The following is a 19619-nucleotide window of genomic DNA, read 5'->3' as shown; positions in this document are numbered from 1 at the left end:
CGTATCGACTGTTTAGTGTAAGGTTCCACCATACGTTCTTTTAAAAAAATGACATATGACAGAGTGTCTTTGCATGTGTGTTTGTGAGAGAGATTGTTCTCTTTCTCTCTCTCTCACACACACACACTCACTCACACACACACACACACACACACACACACACGCACACACACACACTCACACACACACACACACACACACACACAAGTGGGTGGTTGGCGGGTGCTCTGGTGTGGTTTGCTTCTTCTTTCCTATCAAACATCTATCGTCCTTATCTCTCCTCTTTCTTTTTTTGTGTTTGTTACTCTCTTATAACACCTCTAATCTTCGGCACTTATAATACCTTATTTTGTAGCAAGTGCCGTAAAAAACTTACTAAAGCTAAAAATGCACTCACACACTCACACATACACACACCCAAACACACACACACACACACACACACACACACACACACACGAGGTCTATGGTATGGTCTTTGTGTTACTTGATTGACCAATATGTGTGACATTGACATCAGGATTAAAAGTTCCAGCACCTGCTTATTAGTTTCTAACCTTCATATTCAGTTTTTGAACTTTATGCTGTTTTAAAGTAGCAGGATAAATCCTTTCTTCATCTGTTCCATGCCCCCCTCATCATACCCATCCAGTGAAAGAAACATTATTTGAATTTAATGTTTATTATTTGTATAATTTAAAAAAATCCTACCAGTCAAACAATCTCCAGATGCTCCTAAAAATATTATTAAAGTATTATCAAATGATTGCTTTCACATCGATACAATTCAGGTCATTTAGGATTTAGGAAACTGTCTCTTTGATCTGTCTTATAAAGGCCTGTCCAGGATGGGCAGGATACGTCAGGCTGGCAGGAAGAATTAGATTGTCGTGACTTTATGTATGAATTGAACTCACATCTTTTTGAGTGAAGTGCAAACAACGTAATCATTTTACTGAAATTGCAGATGATGCGTCGATTTACTGATCATTAAATTTATGTTGCATCATTTATTTGTTACCAGATCTGAATTAAATCAACAGTTTTTACACCAAAGGCAAGGAAAGATCTGAAACATTTGACAATCCTGATGTTCATTTTACTTAAAGCAGTTTACTTATGTTCATATTGCTGAGAGTTGTAGCAGCTGTTTAAAGGAGATTTTCTGTTTTTTCTCACTTCCTTTGTGTTCCAATTAACATTACTCAGATTGTAGTTGATAGAATTTGATCTACCAAAAAAACATATGTATATACTGTATAGGCTTCTAGTTTCAAGCGCAGTTGCCAAATAAAAATCGTTGCTATAACACTCACATCCTGAAGTGCATTTTATTTTCTTAAATTCCATGTAATAAGCAGCATGTTTAGAAATCAGACCTTATTATCTTTTAATTATTGAGTTTATTATGATAAGGATGTGTAGTTCTTAGATGTTCCAGTTTTTCTAGACACTGCTCGCACATTGCTATATAGTTTCGAAGTATCCTTTTGTATGTGTGGGCTGCTCTCATGTAGTATGGTTTTTCCCTGTTTTGAATGAACAGAAGTATTCGGTTTTGATTTAAGTTTCCTGAATATTAGAGTACAACTTTTACATTTGCCTACTCCAGATGGTGACAGATGTTATTTTGGATATCAAGTCAATATTGCCTGTGACGTTTGCATGCGTAAATGTTAATCTTATTGACCAGTGGAGACGGAGGCGTTTGATATAGAGAAAGCTTTTAATGCTGAGGCCTTTTTTTTTTTTATCACACTTACTTAGAAATCAATGTGAAATTTAAGTTGAATGCATCAATGGTTTAAGTTTGAAAGTTTATTAGTGATTGGTCAGTGTAAACTTTTTCACATATAGTTACAATAGAGCCATTTGGTTGACTTCAAATGTAAAGTCAACATGGTGTTTGTCCCAAATTTTTGGTTCAGGCTGTAAATGTACGCTATATGAAGAAAAGCAGCTGAGCTGGGCGTTTCTTAATTGGAGGATATGTTACAGGCTTACCAAACTTTCCTGAGCATGACGAAATATTTGTGCAAATTTCAAAATATGAGGGTGTAGAATTTATCCTGTTCTTGTAGGCCTTGAGAGTTAACATTTCCATCCTACAGACTAGCATAATGTATGGCTTCATGAATTTCAAGAAAACTATACGAAAATAGGTGAAATTGTCCTTTGGAATGGAAAAAAATAGGCTTGATAGAATGGATGCTGTGTATTTGTTTGGACTATTCAATCTATTACTTAAAAGTATTTAAGAGTCAGACACTCCTTCAAAAGTCGCTTATTTCTATCATGCATTTTTTTGCGGTGTCTGTAATCTTCAAGCTCCTGTAATCTTGAAACCTTTTGTTGAAAAATTGAAAGTGCATTGACAATTGTTAAGAGTAACAAAACAGCTGATTTTTCATTCCAAATTGCTGTTGTTTGTTAGTAGCATTGTTTACCACATTGATAGAGTGGCTCTTCACATATGCCAATACCATGTAGCTAGTCTAAAATATCTGCTTTTTGTAGCCTTTGCAGGTTTTTGTTAAAGCAGGTGACTTGAGGGGTAGATACAAATATTATTGATTTTTTAGATAATTCAAATGAGTGTTCAGGTTATTTATTGATTCTGCCTTTTTAAAAAATCATGGATGATAGTTTCATGACTTCTGTTTTTGAATTGAGGTAGTATTTACAAAAACACATGTATTGCATCTTTGCATATTTTTGCTATACCCCACCCTGCATCTTAGTCTTTTATAAGCTTTTCCTTTTTGCATTCAAATGTTCACTCAGAGGTGCTACACACTTTTGAAGAACTTTACCATGTACTTCTGTAATTAAGATCTAACTTTATTACACCGTCTTGTCAGATGTATCTCTCAAGGCTATGCATTGTATGATTCACTCTTCTCTTTGTCGAGGTGACCCATCCTTGCTATATTTTTTATTTAATGAATAACTTGGAGTTGGCATAATCATATTAATGTTCATTACTTTTGCTATGAAGAAGTTTTGGAGAGGGATGAAGGTCATCATTTGCCTTTGCCTGATAGTTTTAATTGTCAGCTGACCCAGTTGACTATTATTTTTATCTGTTTGTGGACCAGGCTCGAATAGTGCCTTCTTCAACTCGAAATGTAGCAAGGATGGTATCTTTTGACACTGGTGAGAGATGTGGCATAGTTTTAGCTGACTGAACTTGATTTTATTTTTACTGAATGATATTTACTTGTATTTATTTGTGTTTCTGTTGCGCTGTGTAGAGTCGTCCACCTTCACTGGAGCCCCGAGCATGTGCTGCTGCCGGTCAGAGTGGGCTAATGAGCCTGTACGATGCCATGTTCCTTCAGTATGGCGTGAAGACGGCGCAGGTAACACTGGTTTTGACTTGCTCAAAGAATAAGAACAATTCTTCCACGGGAATTCATTAGCTTATAATATAAGGGAAGGCATACTGAGTATATTTGGGTTTTGATTTTGTTTTTAAAAGCTTTTCCCCTCTTGTTTCTAATTTAAAATAACTCTAAGGCTACTTTCATTCGTGAGTATGGGTAGCTTCTTTGCTTTTTGTCCCACGTTCTCGTAACGTAGCTGAATGAATTTGGCATTAAGATTAACAAATGTGGTTATCTTGTTTTTAGTATGTCCCCACAGACGCATGTTGCTTGAGTGAGGGGGAAAATTATTATGTAGGGTGAACAAGATTGTGCATAGTTTCTGATTTTTTTCAGATCTTATTGACAAAGCCAGATTTTCAAGATGAGAGCAGTCGAGAAAATTTGAGAGAAACCCTGTCTGAACTGTTGAAGTTGAACATAATCCCCATTGTGAATGCGAATGATGCTGTTGCACCTCCACCTGAACCTGACATGGACTTGGCTGGGGTAAGTCTGTTCTTCTGTCAGCACCTTTTATGTCCATTTAAAAACTTACTTCTGTGTGGGTTTACTGAAAAATGTTGATCTACCGCACAAAAAATGTAAATTTAGTTTCCACAAGGAGACTCAACTTGGAAGTCACCAAACTTTGATAGCCATTTCCTCGTTAATTTTACCTCTGCAACCAGGCAACTCCCACCTCCTTCAGTTGCAAATATATGAACTTCTTTTCAAGGTAGATGGGTATTTTCCTATTCAAAAGCAAGATAAATGACCAAATGTTAAAAAGAATACCAATAACTGCACATGACCAAAAATTAACGAGTGCTTGTTTCCACCGTGTCGTGATACATATAATGATATTATATATTCCTAAATGTGATTAGTGCTAAGCTCAGTCCTTTCATTGCTAGTTTGAAACTGTTGTTAGCTGGATTAAAGGGCGGACCTGGCCCTGGGACTGATTCCAATGGCGCACACCTACACCCCCCCCCCCTTCCCACATGTGGAAAAGTTGAGGAGTATTGTTGTTTAGGTAAATAAGATTCAAACTGCAATAAGTTTTCAACGTTAAATGGAACAAGTCAACCTTGTAATGAACTTTGATATCTTTTGTTTTAGTTTCCAGACCTGAAATATGGAAGACTATGTTGAGGAAGAAACAGAAACTCTTTTTTGTTTCCATAAGCTGAATGTAGTTGCAGAAAAGCAGAATTAGTCTTTTTTTAAAAACTTGTGGTTTTTATTTTTAACCCTGAAATCAGGTGATCAGCGTAAAGGACAATGACAGTCTTGCTGCTCGCCTGGCATCAGAGATGAAAGCGGAGCTTTTGGTGATCATGAGTGATGTGAACGGCTTGTACACCGCTCCGCCCGGTATGCCTGACTCAAGACTTCTGCATACCTACAGCCCAGAGAGAGATCAAGTAATCATTGCTGGCAAATCTCGTGTTGGAACAGGTGGCATGGACTCAAAGGTAAAGCGAATCTGTCGGAGCGATTGTTCAATGTTTTATTTTTTTTATGTATCTTTATTCTTTGGATTCAAAGCTAAAATTAGATTACAAGGATGTCATCTCTAGAAAAAAAGTGCTGATCAAGCTTTTCTGAACATAGGTCATTGTATATTCAGTGCTGAAATTAATGTCAGCTTGGTCTTAAGCTAAAAAAAAGTTATGTCCATGAAATTAACTAACTCTTTGTCAGCTGAGTCTTTGCTGATTAGTAAAAAACATTCCCTATGGAGACTTAAAAAAAACTCATTTTCATAACTTCAAAAACAACTTAATGAAAGTCTTGATTTGGATGTCATGGGAAACAAAAATGATAGGACTATTATTATAATATAAATAAATCACTTTTATATCTTGAAAAATTAGTAAGATCTAGAAGACAGTCATGGAAAGAGAGAAGTAAAAAAAAAAATTGTTATTTTCATAAAAATATGCTGGTATTTGTTTTAGCTGCTTTCTCAATATTCTGTGAGGAGAGAAAGCATATCTTTAATTAAAGTTTCAAAGTTGGAATTGTTGGGATAGTTCAATTTTTAGAAAAGGTATTGGGATTTATGTGCAACATATTTAAGTTTTAAACTCAAGGAATAAGCATTGAAACACATTAACTTACTTATATCAAGAACTCTAACATGCTGTGAAAACTTGCACTTCTTTGTAATTTCATTTTTCAGAGTGCTTTTATTTTTTTAAAATCTTGCAAATGTGAAATAGAATCAGGGATGGAGTACAAACGGAAAACATATTAACCACATTGAGTGAATTGATATATTAGCAGTCTGTTTGTTTATGCCAGGTATGGAATACAATCTATACGCTCCCAGTATGCAAAGGCTTTATGTTTATGGAGAGCCAGATGCTTTTATGGTTACATCATAAGTTATAGCACATGCAAACACAACTAAGAGTTCATCTTATGGTTGTAAAAAAAGAATATATATTTAGCTTATTGTATTTTTTATATGCTATTGAAGAAACTGAATGTAAATGAGATATCGAAATGACCCATTTTCGCTTTTAATGAAAATTTCACTTTAAAATGCTTAAACTGCTGGGTTTTTTGTTTTTTTTTAAAGACAAGAGCATTGCTTGCTGTTATAAAACTTGGATTTGTACATAATGGTCATTAACAATTAATAAATTATGTTGCACAGGAGTGTGTTAGTGTGTGTGTGCGTGTACACGCGCATGTGTTTGTGTGTATGTTTGTCTTTGTGAATGCATACACACATGAACATCTGTGTCTCTGTGTTGTGGTGCATGAGTGCCTGAGTTTATGTCTCCATGTAAATATGAGCTGTGCTGTCTGTTTGTATATGTAAGGCTGCATGAGTCCCAGTGATCAGACCTTGTGTGAGTGTGTCATATTCACCTCTTCCATCATCCTTGTTGATCATTGTGTGGTGGCCTGAGAAAACCCTTCCCATGGTGAAAATGTTAAGATCTTGAGTTGTTATGTCCAGTATCATTTTTCAATGCACTTTATAAAACTCAGAATAGTTTTCTTTTCTTTTTCTGGATGAAGTATATTTTTAAAACAAGTCTCACTAAATTTGGAAATGAAAGAATACATTTTTTAATTGAATCATTATTTCTATTGCATTTTCCAAGTGGTGGGTAAACAATTAATGGTATCAAACTTGACTATCTAATAACTCATATTTTTTCCCCTTTCCTTTTCCGGACATGATTGCAAAATTGGGACCGTGGATATGTATCTTGTTTTCTCTGACCACCTCCCACAATGGGTTGACTGATGTCATTAAAACCATGACCCTCCCAATGGGTAATTTCTTTGCTTGTTTGTCTCAAGTTGGGGAATACCTCTTTTGCTGCTCTCCAGGTGAAGGCTGCCACCTATGCCTTGGCTAGGAACTGTTCGGTTGTGATTTGTAATGGCTGTGAGGAAAATGCTATAGTGAATATCATTAAAGGCAAGAAGGTTGGCACTTTTTTCACCAAGGCTCAAGCTCGTGGGACTCCGGTGGAATTGCAAGCAAAGAATGGTATGCATTTTATGTAATCAGCAGGTGTTGTTATGGATATTATTTGCTGCTGTCCATTTTTTTGTTAAGAGGCTAGCTTGGTGCTTTTACTTAATCGTAGAGCTTGATAGTCATTGATAGTCATGTATGGTAATGCATGACATCCTCTAGAAGCTGACGGAGTTAAACTGTAGATTTTTTTTTATTGCTCTGCTTTAATATACCATTTGTCAAATTCAACTGTTCATACGTTTGATTCAAGTTTCAAAATTGTTCAGTAATGTTGGTGTGTCAGATGTAACAAAACTTTGTTTCAATAGAATTTATAGATAGATATGACATTCTTTATCTTTGTGCATATACTGTGACTGTGGCAATGCAGGATACTGATTAGGTCTGTCATTGAAAAGTTTTATGTCCAATTTAAGTTGGTGTCAGTTTTTTCATGTTTTTTCTTGAGTACTCACTCTCAGAGCAATGTCCTGATGGGCAGAACCATGTGCTCTGCCTTTGGAATGACTTTCTTTGTGCTTGAAACTCCAGCTATGGCTCTGGAAGGAATTTTTTTAGAAGCTTGAAATTCGATGGAAATTTTGTAAAAATTTGTAAAGGATGTTCGGATCAACTTTTTTTCTTCATAATATACTAGTTTCATGTTTGGTCTTTTTCAGTACTCTGTTATGTAGACTTTGGGGTGGGTGGTTGGTGGGTGCTCTGGTGTGGTTTGCTTCTTCTTTTCTATCAAACATCTATTGTCCTTATCTCTCCTCCTTCTTTTTTGTGTTTGTTACTCTCTTGTAACGTCTCTAATCATCGGCACTTATATGAACTTATAATGTTGCAAGTGCCGTAAAACACTTACTAAAAAAAAAAGACATCGGGAGGGATGTGTATATTTATCATGTCTCTGTATCCATAGCGAGAGAAGGGGGCAGGTGCCTTCAAGCTTTGACAGGAGTGCACCGGACAGCCATTGTGAACAGACTGGCTGACCTCTTATTGGAGAGGAAGTCTGAAATCCTTCAGGCTAACCAACAGGATGTGCAACAAGCTTTTGCTGCAGGTAATAATACATCAGTTTGTAGTTTAATTGCTGAGGGAGGAAATGAATGAGTACAACTTTTTTTAAACAGATCTTTTATTGTATTAAATGTGTATTGTATTTTTTCCAGTATACATTAATTTCCTTTTTTTTCTTTTTTTTTAAAGGAAAAAATCTATTGCCCATTTAGTCTTCCATTTTGTTGTTGAAGATGGCTTAATATTTGCTCACAGTCAGCTACGAACAAAGGTTATTCATTATGTTTGTGTTTTCACCATTACTCCACCATTTAATACTATTTTTCTTTAGCCTTTTCAGTGCGTTGTATTTGTAAGGCTTTTAAGAAAAGACGAGTGGGTGTTCTGTTTCTTTTAGATTTTAAAAGTTGGATTTTTAGATAATGAAAATTGATTATTGTTGCTCAGATAAAGTAATTCTGGTTGGCTTAGTTCTAGAAAAATGAGAGGGCTTTATTAGCCACTGAATAGTGATTGTGCAAACGCGGTAAGAATTACAAAACTGCTAGAGAGCTGGTCTGTCCGAGTTGCTCTGTGAACAAATTTTCAGAGCTGAGTACTGACTGCATTCAAGATGTGTTCAGATGATTCAGGATCAGGTTTTTCCCTCAAGTTGTGTCCAAGCAGGAACTAAAATTAATACTTAGTTTACCCTCAGTTTTCTTCTAGCAGAGTTGAGGTAAAGGAGTTTCACTGTCTTTGTAAACAACCTAACAACAACAACAAGGGAGGAAAACAGTGGGAGCTAATTTGTAAAATTAAAGAGGTGACTAAAATCTCAGGAAAGCTTAGAGTGTGCCAACTGGATAGTAGAATATGGCCGAAAAGATTGTTTGAGGTTGAAAGGTGAATGGCTTGAGAATACATTTAGGGGCAAAGCACAACTCATTCTTTTTGTTTTTGATGCTTGCAGGATTTTGTTCTTTTGTTGAACTCTAATTTTGAAACTGCTGTAATCTGGGAGACAGTATCATGTTTTGTTTGCAAATTTATGTAACGTGATGTGTTTTGACTTCCCAGCCTCTCTCAGTGATCTTGAACATGGTATGAAGAGGGAACATTTTCTTATCTTATAACCGCCACAATGTCTTGAAAAAGTTGATCTTTCACGTCAAAATTTGCTTTCTTATCAGAGTTCTCCATCACTTTTGTGTGAAAAATGATTACGAACAAAAAGCATCATTTTGTGATTTAACCTTTTTCCACAAGTGAGTACTAGGTCCACTTTAGTACTTGGTTTGACCACTTATTTGTTGTTTTTTAAAATTGGGGAGGGGGTTTCTTTGATTGTTCTGACACAAAAGAAAGCTATGTACTGTCTGTCAGTGCCAGAATATGTTATTCAGGATCTGGGCTAGTGTTTGGAATCGGTTTATATTTTGATGAGACATGGGACTACTATTTTTATTATTTAGAATGCAAAAAAATTCTCTTTCAATAGCAGAATCTTTAGGAAAAGGTATTCCAATCTCAGTGTATGTTAATGCAGAGTGTTTGATAAAATCGGGTAAACAGTTTGCAAAAATGTACTGTCTTTGGTTTGGATGAAATGAGACTTATAGTCTGGTTAGTGTTTGTCCAGCATTAAATGAGTTAATTGGTTTGCGTTGTGAAGTTTTTGTCATAGTTCTTATTTGACACATTCACAGTCCAGAAGCAGAATTTTTGTGTGATAAATTGTGCTATGTTTTTCTTCAAGATACTGTACTGAACACTTTCTTTGTTTAACTTAAAGATGTGGCAGTACCTTTTAATGTTATTTCTTTAGCTGTGGCCTCCTTGTAATTTTGAACATTTATTGTCAGATAAGTGTTTCTCTCATATTTGAGGATCCACAAAGCTTTTAGGCTTTCAAGTGCTGAAACAATATATTTGTTTTAATTATCACAAAAGCCCTAAAAGAGTTCTAATGGAAGAGTAGTTGACAAGAGCAATACAAGATGAAGCATCTCTCACAAAACATGTTTGCACTCCTGACTTCTATCTGAGGTTTCTTTCGTTTTGCTGTGGTTTAAGGGAGTTGAATTCTTTTTTTTTTTTTGTACTGAGTGTGAAAGTGAAAAGCTGTCACATGTTGGAATGGAAAAGTCAAATTACAGTGTGTACCCACTCTTAGCCTAAGATATTTGCTGTGTCTGCTGCACAATCATCTACTAATCCAATTGTCATTGCTGATGCTGTAGATACAAGTTTACTATAAAGAAAAAGGGTACCTGCAGGAGGTTGCTTTTTTTCCTACTTGGATACCATATAGTGCCTTTAGTCTTCTCAGTTCAAGAGGTATGGGTAGCTATTGAAGAAAGTTTAATTTTAATTAATTACAAAAAAATGTTTGGTTGTTGGTCTCCACTTTGCAGGCTGCAGTCAATTACAAGGCTCAATGTCCTACTCTATGTTCTTTTTAAAGCAAAAAGTGACGAGTAACATAGAGTTTTGAAAGAACAAGGATAGAGAGAGTAGGAAGCTTTTAAAGAAAGCTTTAATCTTGGAATATTCAGGCTTAAAAGAGTTAGTAAATATCTAATTAACTTTGACTTGGTACCAGTATGTTTGAAAAAGTAATGTAAGTTTTATTTAATTGAAAAAATAACAAACACTAAATTTCTGTCAGATGTCTGAAGTGGAAGTTGTGTGCTGCTGCTTTTTCTTCCAGTTTTTGCAAAATCAACTTTAGAGGAGTGAATTTTTTTTTTTCAATTTACCAGGTGAAATGGTTTTTGATAAAGGGAAAATAAGGCACAGTGTTGTTGTTTTCCGTTTGAGTGAATGATTCATTTTAGGTTGAATATTGAGACTGACTTCTCATGCCAACTGTAAACTTCAGTTTGAGAGCCATGCTTTTTTCTCAAACACAGGAATGCAGCAATCCGAGATGGCTCGCCTGTACTTGAGTGATCAGAAATTGGAAACTCTGGCCACTGGCTTGCGGCAGATTGGCAAGGACTCCGTAGATGCTGTGGGTCGTGTGGTCCAGCGAACACGTCTGGCTGACGGAATGGTTCTGGACAAGAAGACAGTTCCCATTGGAGTGCTGCTGGTCATCTTTGAGTCAAGGCCAGATGCTCTGCCACAGGTTTGAAAATCTGTTCCTATATAGCCAGTTAACCATGAATCTTTAAGTGTTGTTGACTCAGATAAGCGTAAAGTACAGTGCCCCTTTCATGCCTTTGTTAAAAGTTTTTATTGATGTGAAGAGGGAGAATTGTTTTTAAAGAATATACAACTCTTACTTATTTCAGCCAAGAAGAATGAAGAAAATGAGGTGGAAAGTCTGTCACAATAATGCTCATCTTTCCATAGTCATTATTTAGAGTCAAATCTGTCATCCTTCACACATGTGGCGTCGGTGGCCTAGTGGTTAGTCTCTCGGACTCGCAACCGTAAGGTCGTGGGTTCGAATCCCGTCAGGGGCCCGACGTTGTGTCCTTGGGAAAGGCACTTTACACGAATTTTCCTCACTACACCCAGGTGGGAATGGGTACCCGGCTATAGACAGCGAAAGGTCTTGTCAGTTTGTAAGTGTTTGAGCGCTTAATCGGCTGCTTGCACTGTATGCTTCCCGGGAAGCTGAGAATGTTTCGGAGTGTTCTATGGTCTGCTGGGGTAATGATATAGTGTAAAGCGCATAGAGCCTGCTGATGAGTGGGGATATGCGCTATACAAATGCTATCTATTATTATTATTATTATGACTCAAAATCAAATGTTTTTAATTTTAGCACCTGCATTTATTGTGAACAAATTGGTTTTCCGTTTCTGTACGTTTGTCATGTTGATATTCTTGATTGAAAATTGAAAGATTCTATAAAGAACGCATTATAGAAACATAGATTGTGATCAGTGATGAGAAAAACAAAACAATGCTGAATGTGTTAAGTCTATCAAACTATTTTCACAGGTGGCTGCTCTGTCTATATGCAGTGGAAATGGACTTCTGCTGAAGGGAGGGTCTGAGGCAACACACAGCAATAAGATTCTCTTTTCATTAGTGCAAGAGGCCCTTGAACCATATGCTCCTGCTGATACAGTGGCCCTAGTGAGTTTGGTTTTCTTTTTTTTTTTTCTGAACATTTCCTTGTCAGATTGTCAGTGTAAACTGACTTTTTGATCTCATGGGTAACGGTTTTGACACTAAGTGCATTGGGTGTTATTTTTCTTTATTTTATGGAATGTTATGTCTTTTGGGGACTTTCTGTACATGGTAATGAATCTATTCTGTATAGTTGAAATACAAATCTGATTTGATGTCTGTCTTTGACATGCAAACATTTCTGTTGCAATGTATTCCTGATGACATTTTTTTTTAAAATGAAAAGGTTTTGGTCAAATGCTTGCCTTTTATACTTTTCTGGAATGACACTAATGTGTACCCTCTTTGTTAGTAGGTGTTCTGGTGTGGTTTGCTCCTTCTTTCCTATCCAACATCTATCATCGTTTTTCTTTTCTTTTTATTTGTACATTACTCTCTAGTAATACCTCTAATCCTTGTCCTTGTATGACCTATTTTTGTTGCATGTATCATAAAACTCGTACTAAAACTAAAGAAAACTCTTTGTTGATAGATGTGCAACAAGCCTAGTAGGAATACCAATACCAGTAACATTTTTAGAATCCTTAACAATTTATTGTTATTTCTGTCCTAAGGTGGGGGACGGTTGGTGGGCGCTACTGGTAGGCCCCTCTTCTTCACTTTTCCTCTGTTGTTTTGGTCTGTCTTACTGTTTCCCAGCACTAAATGACCATTAGTGTGTCGATGCGCTTCTCTATACTCACTCAAACAAACAAAAATGTCCTAAGGTGAGCCGCCGGGAGGACATCGCAGACTTGCTGCATCTGAACCAGTACATCGACCTGATCGTGCCCAGAGGCTCGGAGCAGCTGGTCTCTCGCATTCAGGAGCTCAGTCAGGGCATCCCGGTGCTGGGCCACAGCGAGGGCATCTGCCATGTGTACATTGATGAGGATGTTGACCCAGAAATGGCATTACATATTGGTAAGTTTTATGTGCACTTTTTAATGGGAGGGAGCTACTGCTAGGTCCCACTTCTTTACTTTTCCTCTGTTGTTTCTGTCTTACTGTTTCCCAGCACTAAATGACCAATAGTGTGTCGATGTGGAGCAGTTGTACTCGCTCAAGGTATAAGCAAATAGTAAATCATTATACAATCATATCTTAAAATGGTATAAAGATAATAAATAAAGTCCACTTTATTGACCACTCTGGGGATATTTGGTTTACAATGATGTAAATATATTATACATAAGTAGATACATACATACTTGTACACACAGATATAATACTACAAACACGCCATTCCTGGCTGCCACTGTGCAGGGCCTTGTATTGTTTAGTTTGGCTTATCACGTCTTGCTCAAGGACACATTCTGGTGACCACATCCTCTCAGGCTGGAGACCTGAATTCAGTTCCCATGTGTAGAGAATTTTTCATGGTTATTTCAGTTTTTCTGCTGTGGCATTTCATCCTTCTCAGTGCAAGTTGACCTTTACAGGCAGAGTGAAAGCCAGCTATCTAAATTGAATCGATGGGGGCATAAAAAAACGCATTTTTTTTCACAAAGAGTCAGAAATGGGGCAGTTATTCTGGCTCAAGGTATAGAAAGAGTCAATAGAAATGTATTTTGAAAAAAATCTGATCTTCATATCAATGCAGAGGATTGAAATATAATATGTATATATAACATTGCAGTGAAAGATTCCAAGTGTGACTACCCAGCAGCTTGTAACAGTATGGAAACCCTGCTCATACACAAGTCCCACCGAAATGGAACCTTGTTTGACAAGACCTGTGAAATGCTGAGACTTCAAGGGGTGAGTGAACAGACTATCTGTGACTGATGAGCATAACTGAATTAGGACCAACTGTTTGCTATTGAAAGCCGCTAATGTTTCGAATTATTATAAGCTTTAAAATCTGTTGTCAAGTGTTGGGAGAAAATTACTGTTTTTAAAAAAGTTCTAACGATCTTTTTTCCTTGCAACTACTTTGTAAAGAGCTGTGTTTTGTTGCACCATTATGTTTATCACACGTATTTCTCGTCTGTTCCGTTTTTTCCCCCCCTTCTGTTTAAGAAACATGGGATTTCAAAGCTGATGAGGTAGATGCTGTTCTTTGTTGTCCTTAAATACACCTGTCATTTCTAAAATTATATGTTTGTTTGTTCGTCTTTGCCAGGCTCGAAGTTAAAAGATTAATTTGCTTTTTAGATTTAAAAAAGAACATATTAATACAATGATGGTCAGTTAGTGCTGGGGAATAAAAATGTCAAGACAGACTAAAGAACAGATGGTTTTCAAAGATCAACCTACAGACTTGAAGACGAGCAAAATATAATGGAAGTTCTTATTTCTGTCTTTGATATTTTTTTTCAAACTGTTATCCAAATTTTTGTCAAATACATCACCTCTGTGCCACTTTGGTTTGTCATTACAGGTGAAAATCCATGCGGGTCCCAGACTAGGCCAGGTTCTCAGGTTTGGCCCATCTTTAGCTGCCTCAATGAGGACAGAGTATGGCAACCTTGAGTGTGCTGTGGAGATTGTTGATGACTTAGATGATGCAATCGCTCACATCAACAAGTACGGCAGCTCTCACACAGATTCCATCGTCACAAACAATGGTGAGGAACGTCAGATGTTTTCCCCCCCCCCCCAAACTTTATATCTCTTCACAGGAGAAGATAATAATATGAAGAATCCTTGTGATTCTGTCTATATTCTACTAAGTATAGAGACTTATCAGGATCTGAGTTTTGGTTTATGCTAACCAAGATGTATGCACTGTCTTTGGAATAGGGTTTGATTTGCACAGTACCGTCAAATCTGCTCTTACAGCCACCTCTTCAAGACAAATGGCCTATACAAAGGACCACTCCAGTGCATTTTAAAAATATCTCAATGACCCTGTCCAAGACATCCGACTTTCTAAGACTACCACTTTTCTCCTCGTCAGTGGGTGGCCTTCTTGAACAATTTCGACTGTATTTTACATTGTCAGGAAGCAATAAAACAGACAGACAGAGACAACAGAAGGATAGTGAAGAATAATGATCTATCACAGAAACCCTCTAACCTTTGCTCAAAATTACACTGAATGAGCTTTATTTTTCAGAGCAGGCGTTCTTAACCTTTTTGGAGTTACTAAGCCCTGCAAGTTCTGTACATTCATTCACCAAACTTTCAGAGAACAGAATGGACACACACATGGGAAGTGTGTGTGTCTTGACCTCAACCATACCCCCGAGACTGACTCGTGGAACCCTGGGGTTTGATGAATCCAGGTTTAGAACCACTGGTATAGAGTATGTCCGCGCGCTCATATGACATTATTCAGTTGCGAGTGCCGTAAAACTCTTACTAAAACAAAACAAAGTATGTCCAGGGCATTTAAAAGGCATGCCGTTTAAAATTATTGTTGTTCTCTCATAGGACTGAGCCATGTGGATAAAGAATACCTCCCACACAATTCAAAGATTAGAAATGCCTTGCTGGGGATTTGAATCAGATTCATTCATGCTTTAGTCTCATACAATAGCTACTGAGCTATCGCCACACCCCAGGACAAGATGGTTAAAGAATATACTTAGTTCTGCTTGTGCACAGATTCATTTTAGAGAATTGCCTGTGCAATTTTATGTCCATTATCTTTTTTTATATGCAGCAATTAGTGCAGCCTCTGATTCTGAAAGAGCTATTTCATCATTGCCTTTGTTTCTGTTTCCATCCACTAACCAGATGAAGGTGGGGATTTCTAAAAATATTGTTGAGATGTGACTCAAGACATGCAGATATGTACTCATCAGTTTTTTGTGGTGCATTTAACAAGTTTTGCTTTGTCCGATGTTTCAGATGAAAATGGAGCTCAGTTCCTCAAGATGGTTGACAGTGCTTGTGTCTTCAGGAATGCTAGCACCCGATTTGCTGATGGCTATCGGTTTGGATTAGGTACGTAAGATGAAAGTGGTTTTTTAAATACTTATCCTAGTATGAGCAAACTGTCAGGCTGGAAGGGTTATCTTACATAAAATGCCCTCTTGGTGCCAGATAAACTATTTTTAGGCCACTATTTCTTGGACATAATGCAAACAATGTCAGTCTTAGTAAGGAAACAGTGTGGTGGAAGACTCATCTCGTTCAAAAGTTTTGCTGTGGAAAGTACTCTCCAAAGTTAGAGAAAGGCACAGAAAGTGGCCAGTGCCTCCTGCAAGCTATGAGAGAAAAAAGAAGAGTTGGGCTCAAACGCTGTGTCGTATGGCCAGCCCCAGGGTGATCAGAGTGTAATTATCTTTCGGCAAGGTTTTCCATATAAAATTTTATTTATAAGTACGAGCTCAGAAAAGCAGACTGACACCCAAATATCTGTGATATAGTGTTACGTATACGTAGCCAAGAGACGAGAAAAACTGTTGAATCTATCTGAGATGTGCCCTACCTTCATTTTGTTAAAAAGAAAAGTCTTATTAATATGGTGCATAAAATAACCTGCCTCGGGTTATTTCAGTTCTTAGCTCATGCAGTCTGAGTGGTTCATTTATGATGTGTCATTTTTACTCTTCAGGAGCTGAAGTTGGTGTGAGCACCGCCCGCATCCATGCTCGTGGCCCTGTGGGACTAGAAGGTCTTCTCACTCACAAGTGGGTTCTTTCTGGGTCCGGTCAAGCCGCGTCGGACTTTTCCAGCGGAAAGAACAGTTTTGTCCACGAGAGACTGCCAGTGTATGGAGAATATGAGGACTCTGACAGCTCCTCATCGTGACCACTAAAGGAACAGCGTGTTCGTTGTCCGGGTTGGCTTTTATCACGGCTGTCAATACTGAGAGCGAAACTAAAATTATGCATGACAAAAGTTACATGGTTTAAGTGAGTGTGAGTGGTCTGTTTTCGTGAGTGACGAAGTAGTATGTGGTAGCGCCAAAGTGGAGTGTGTTCAGCCTGTCACATGACAGCATTGTAGCAAGCATTTATTTGTTCTTCACAGCCAGGACAATATTTTTATCTGGTCAGTGGATTTAAAAAACACCTCAATATGGCATCTGGTCAGCATACATTTTGGTACTAAATTCTGAATGTTTTGTGATGGGAACTGATACTACTGAAGTAAGTTGGTAATGCTTAAGGTTAATTGCCGTATACTGTACTTTTTATCATGGTCCGGAAAAACATAATCAAGTGCTATGTTATTTTGTTTGGTGTGATCTACCATTGCATACAGGATTTGCCCTGCAATTGCTTTATTTGTTTGCACTTTTCGTGTGGATAAATAACTTTATACTTCTGTTGTTTGGGTTTTAAAAATAACTTGATGGGGGCGTTTTCCCCGACTGTGAGGCTTTATTCTAACATGTGTATATATGTAACGACATCATGAAATTAATTCTTTTCATTTAGAGAATGCTAATTAATGATCTGTGATGGGGTCAACTATGGTCGCATCAGTGTTTTTTTCCCTATTTTATCCCCTCTCCTCTGTCCTTTTTTGAAAATAAATCTGTTCTCAGGCAAAATGATAAGGGAATGGTGTGTCTCTTTGCCAAAAGAATATGATGTAAATGTGTTGTGTAAGTTTTAAACGACTGACAAAGATTTCTTACTTGAATATCTCAAAATTGTGAAAAAAAATGTTGTTTTCCTATTTGGGTGAGTTCTTGTAAAAGTCTTTTAAGGTGAGTGCTTATGAACTGGTGCAACTTTTTTTGCAGTCTTTTCCTCTGACTAAACCTAAGCTTGAAAGGTGTGAAATTCCTGGTGGGTTTTTTTCTTTCTTTGTGAGATACTGAGGTTGTATCAGTTGCTCTGTTTGTCATGTTTGTCTACATTACTTGTTTCTCAGGTTTGAGTCTTAGAAAAGTTCCTTTGGAAAGTTTTTAAGGCTTGTCACTGTACTTGAGGCATGTTGTCTCCAGAATTCCTTTTGTTGTGTTCAGAAGGGTGTAAATGTAAAAGACTGAAAGATTTCATTGCTTTAAAGATTTTTCAGACTTACTGTATGAATGAAATGGAAGTAGAGAAATGTTTGCCTTTGTGTGGAAATTTACTTCCTCTTTGCTGTATAAGACCCAAACTAAACCAAGCTTCTTGACAATTTAGTCACTATTGATAATGATGTTTGGTTTGTTTTAGCTGTTAAGTCTGAGAGGAGATGAAATACATCATACCTATGAAACTCTTAGACGGCCAACATTTTTTTTGGGGGGGGGGGGGGGGGAGAAGAGAAGAAAGAAGAACCCTTGATTCACTTTCACTCATTTCATTTGTACTGTAAGTGGTAGTAAATAAATTAATAATAAAATTGGACTGTAGTTACTTAGTTACTGTCTGTTTTCATGATATGTAAACATAGGAGTCAAAATGAAAAATGTCTTTCAGTGATAAATTTTCACAATTTTTTTCTAGCTATACTTAGAAGTGCATTTAGTGTTTTTGTCTCAAAATGTTGTTTTCTCAGGATTCAGTTTTCATTTGTTCTTTCACTGCACATTGCCTGAAATTTTTTGTTTGTATGCTTAGAATGGGTGTTTGCCATTCATGAATGCATCTGAGGATTGTTTTTATGTATGCATATGTTGAGATGTGATCTATCTGTGTGTCTGGCTTTGTGACTTTACAGCGCACACACTGAAATGTTATGAATGTGCACCTGCGTCTTTAGTTTTATGAATGGCAAAGAAGTTTTGTTTTCTCTATGAGAAGAAATTAAAAAGTGCTCTTTGAACCAACTAGGTGATGTGGTAGTTGTATTATTGTACTTTTATATAATATTATGGTGGTCGGTACAGTGCTTGGGCAGGAAATTGTACTTATAATCTTGAAGGTTTTATGCTCCCACAATTTAGATTGTTCTGAGGTGGGCTGTTTCGACCCTGCCTGGTTGTCAGGGCAAACAGGGTTGAAAGAGATATATAAAATCCCAGCAGATAGAGACACTTGATAAGAAAACTTTTTCACTCAGAAATCAAACTGGCATCTTCAGCTTGCAATGGTGAAGAGCCTAATTGCTACAATACTGATGCTGGGCAAGAATCAGCCACAGGAACAGTACATGAATCTTTGCAGTCCATTGATTTAGCAACATGCAAAGATGTGACCTTATATCACTGAGGACTATATTTACTAAGGACTATTGGGTTCCCCCTCTTGTTGCAACACAACAGAACTAAACCAGTTTGAGAACTGAAGAGATAAGTGACTGGAAACTCTGTAGAGCAAAGCTGGACACCATACTAATTTTTTTGTTTTAAAAACTTTTACAGGACAAGCAACGGAAATAGGTAGGTTTATGCTGAAGATTCGAGGTGTTGCCAGTACTGGTTGTATGTGTTTTACGCTCTCCAATTCATACGCTTTAGATCATTAGGGAGGTGAGCTGATTCAACCTTATTTGTCAGGGCGAATCCGGGTTGAGTTGGAATGGGATACAACATCCCAGCACGATGGAGATACTCGATAAAAACTTTCCTATTTGAGAATCAAACTCATCTCTTCTGTGTGCAACAGTGAAGAACTTAACCTCTACACCACAGACACCAGTCTACCAGATACTCTTGCAAGACACTTTCCCACAAGAGAATCATTTAGTTAACGTCCTATGGAAAAGGCTATAACAGCTATGGTATATTTAGAAAGATAATGTGATTAAAGATGGGGAAAGAGAAAGAGGGTAGATATACACGAATGAAA

At 37.2% G+C, this 19619-nt stretch overlaps 1 protein-coding gene across 3 annotated transcripts in view; it reads left to right on the top strand.

Annotated features, from left to right (window-relative positions):
• The window catches only part of LOC101852520 (delta-1-pyrroline-5-carboxylate synthase), a 42198-nt gene extending 23539 nt beyond the window's left edge, over positions 1-18659 (top strand). For all 3 annotated transcript variants that reach the window (XM_035968807.1, XM_005089341.3, XM_005089337.3), the window contains 12 exons: positions 3255-3362; positions 3723-3875; positions 4634-4846; positions 6726-6888; positions 7787-7930; positions 10782-10999; positions 11824-11961; positions 12723-12918; positions 13634-13755; positions 14378-14564; positions 15793-15888; positions 16502-18659. In XM_035968807.1, coding sequence (XP_035824700.1) covers positions 3255-3362; positions 3723-3875; positions 4634-4846; positions 6726-6888; positions 7787-7930; positions 10782-10999; positions 11824-11961; positions 12723-12918; positions 13634-13755; positions 14378-14564; positions 15793-15888; positions 16502-16698 — 1935 coding nt within the window. In that variant the 3' untranslated portion in view covers positions 16699-18659. The remainder of the gene's footprint in view (positions 1-3254; positions 3363-3722; positions 3876-4633; positions 4847-6725; positions 6889-7786; positions 7931-10781; positions 11000-11823; positions 11962-12722; positions 12919-13633; positions 13756-14377; positions 14565-15792; positions 15889-16501) is intronic.
• The last annotated feature ends 960 nt before the right edge of the window (positions 18660-19619 follow it).

The sequence above is a fragment of the Aplysia californica genome, unplaced genomic scaffold, assembly GCF_000002075.1.
Source record: "Aplysia californica isolate F4 #8 unplaced genomic scaffold, AplCal3.0 scaffold00005, whole genome shotgun sequence".
In the NCBI taxonomy this organism is placed as follows: domain Eukaryota; kingdom Metazoa; phylum Mollusca; class Gastropoda; order Aplysiida; family Aplysiidae; genus Aplysia; species Aplysia californica.
The sequence above is the reverse complement of the archived record's forward strand: the minus strand, read 5'-3'. Positions and strand labels throughout refer to the sequence as shown.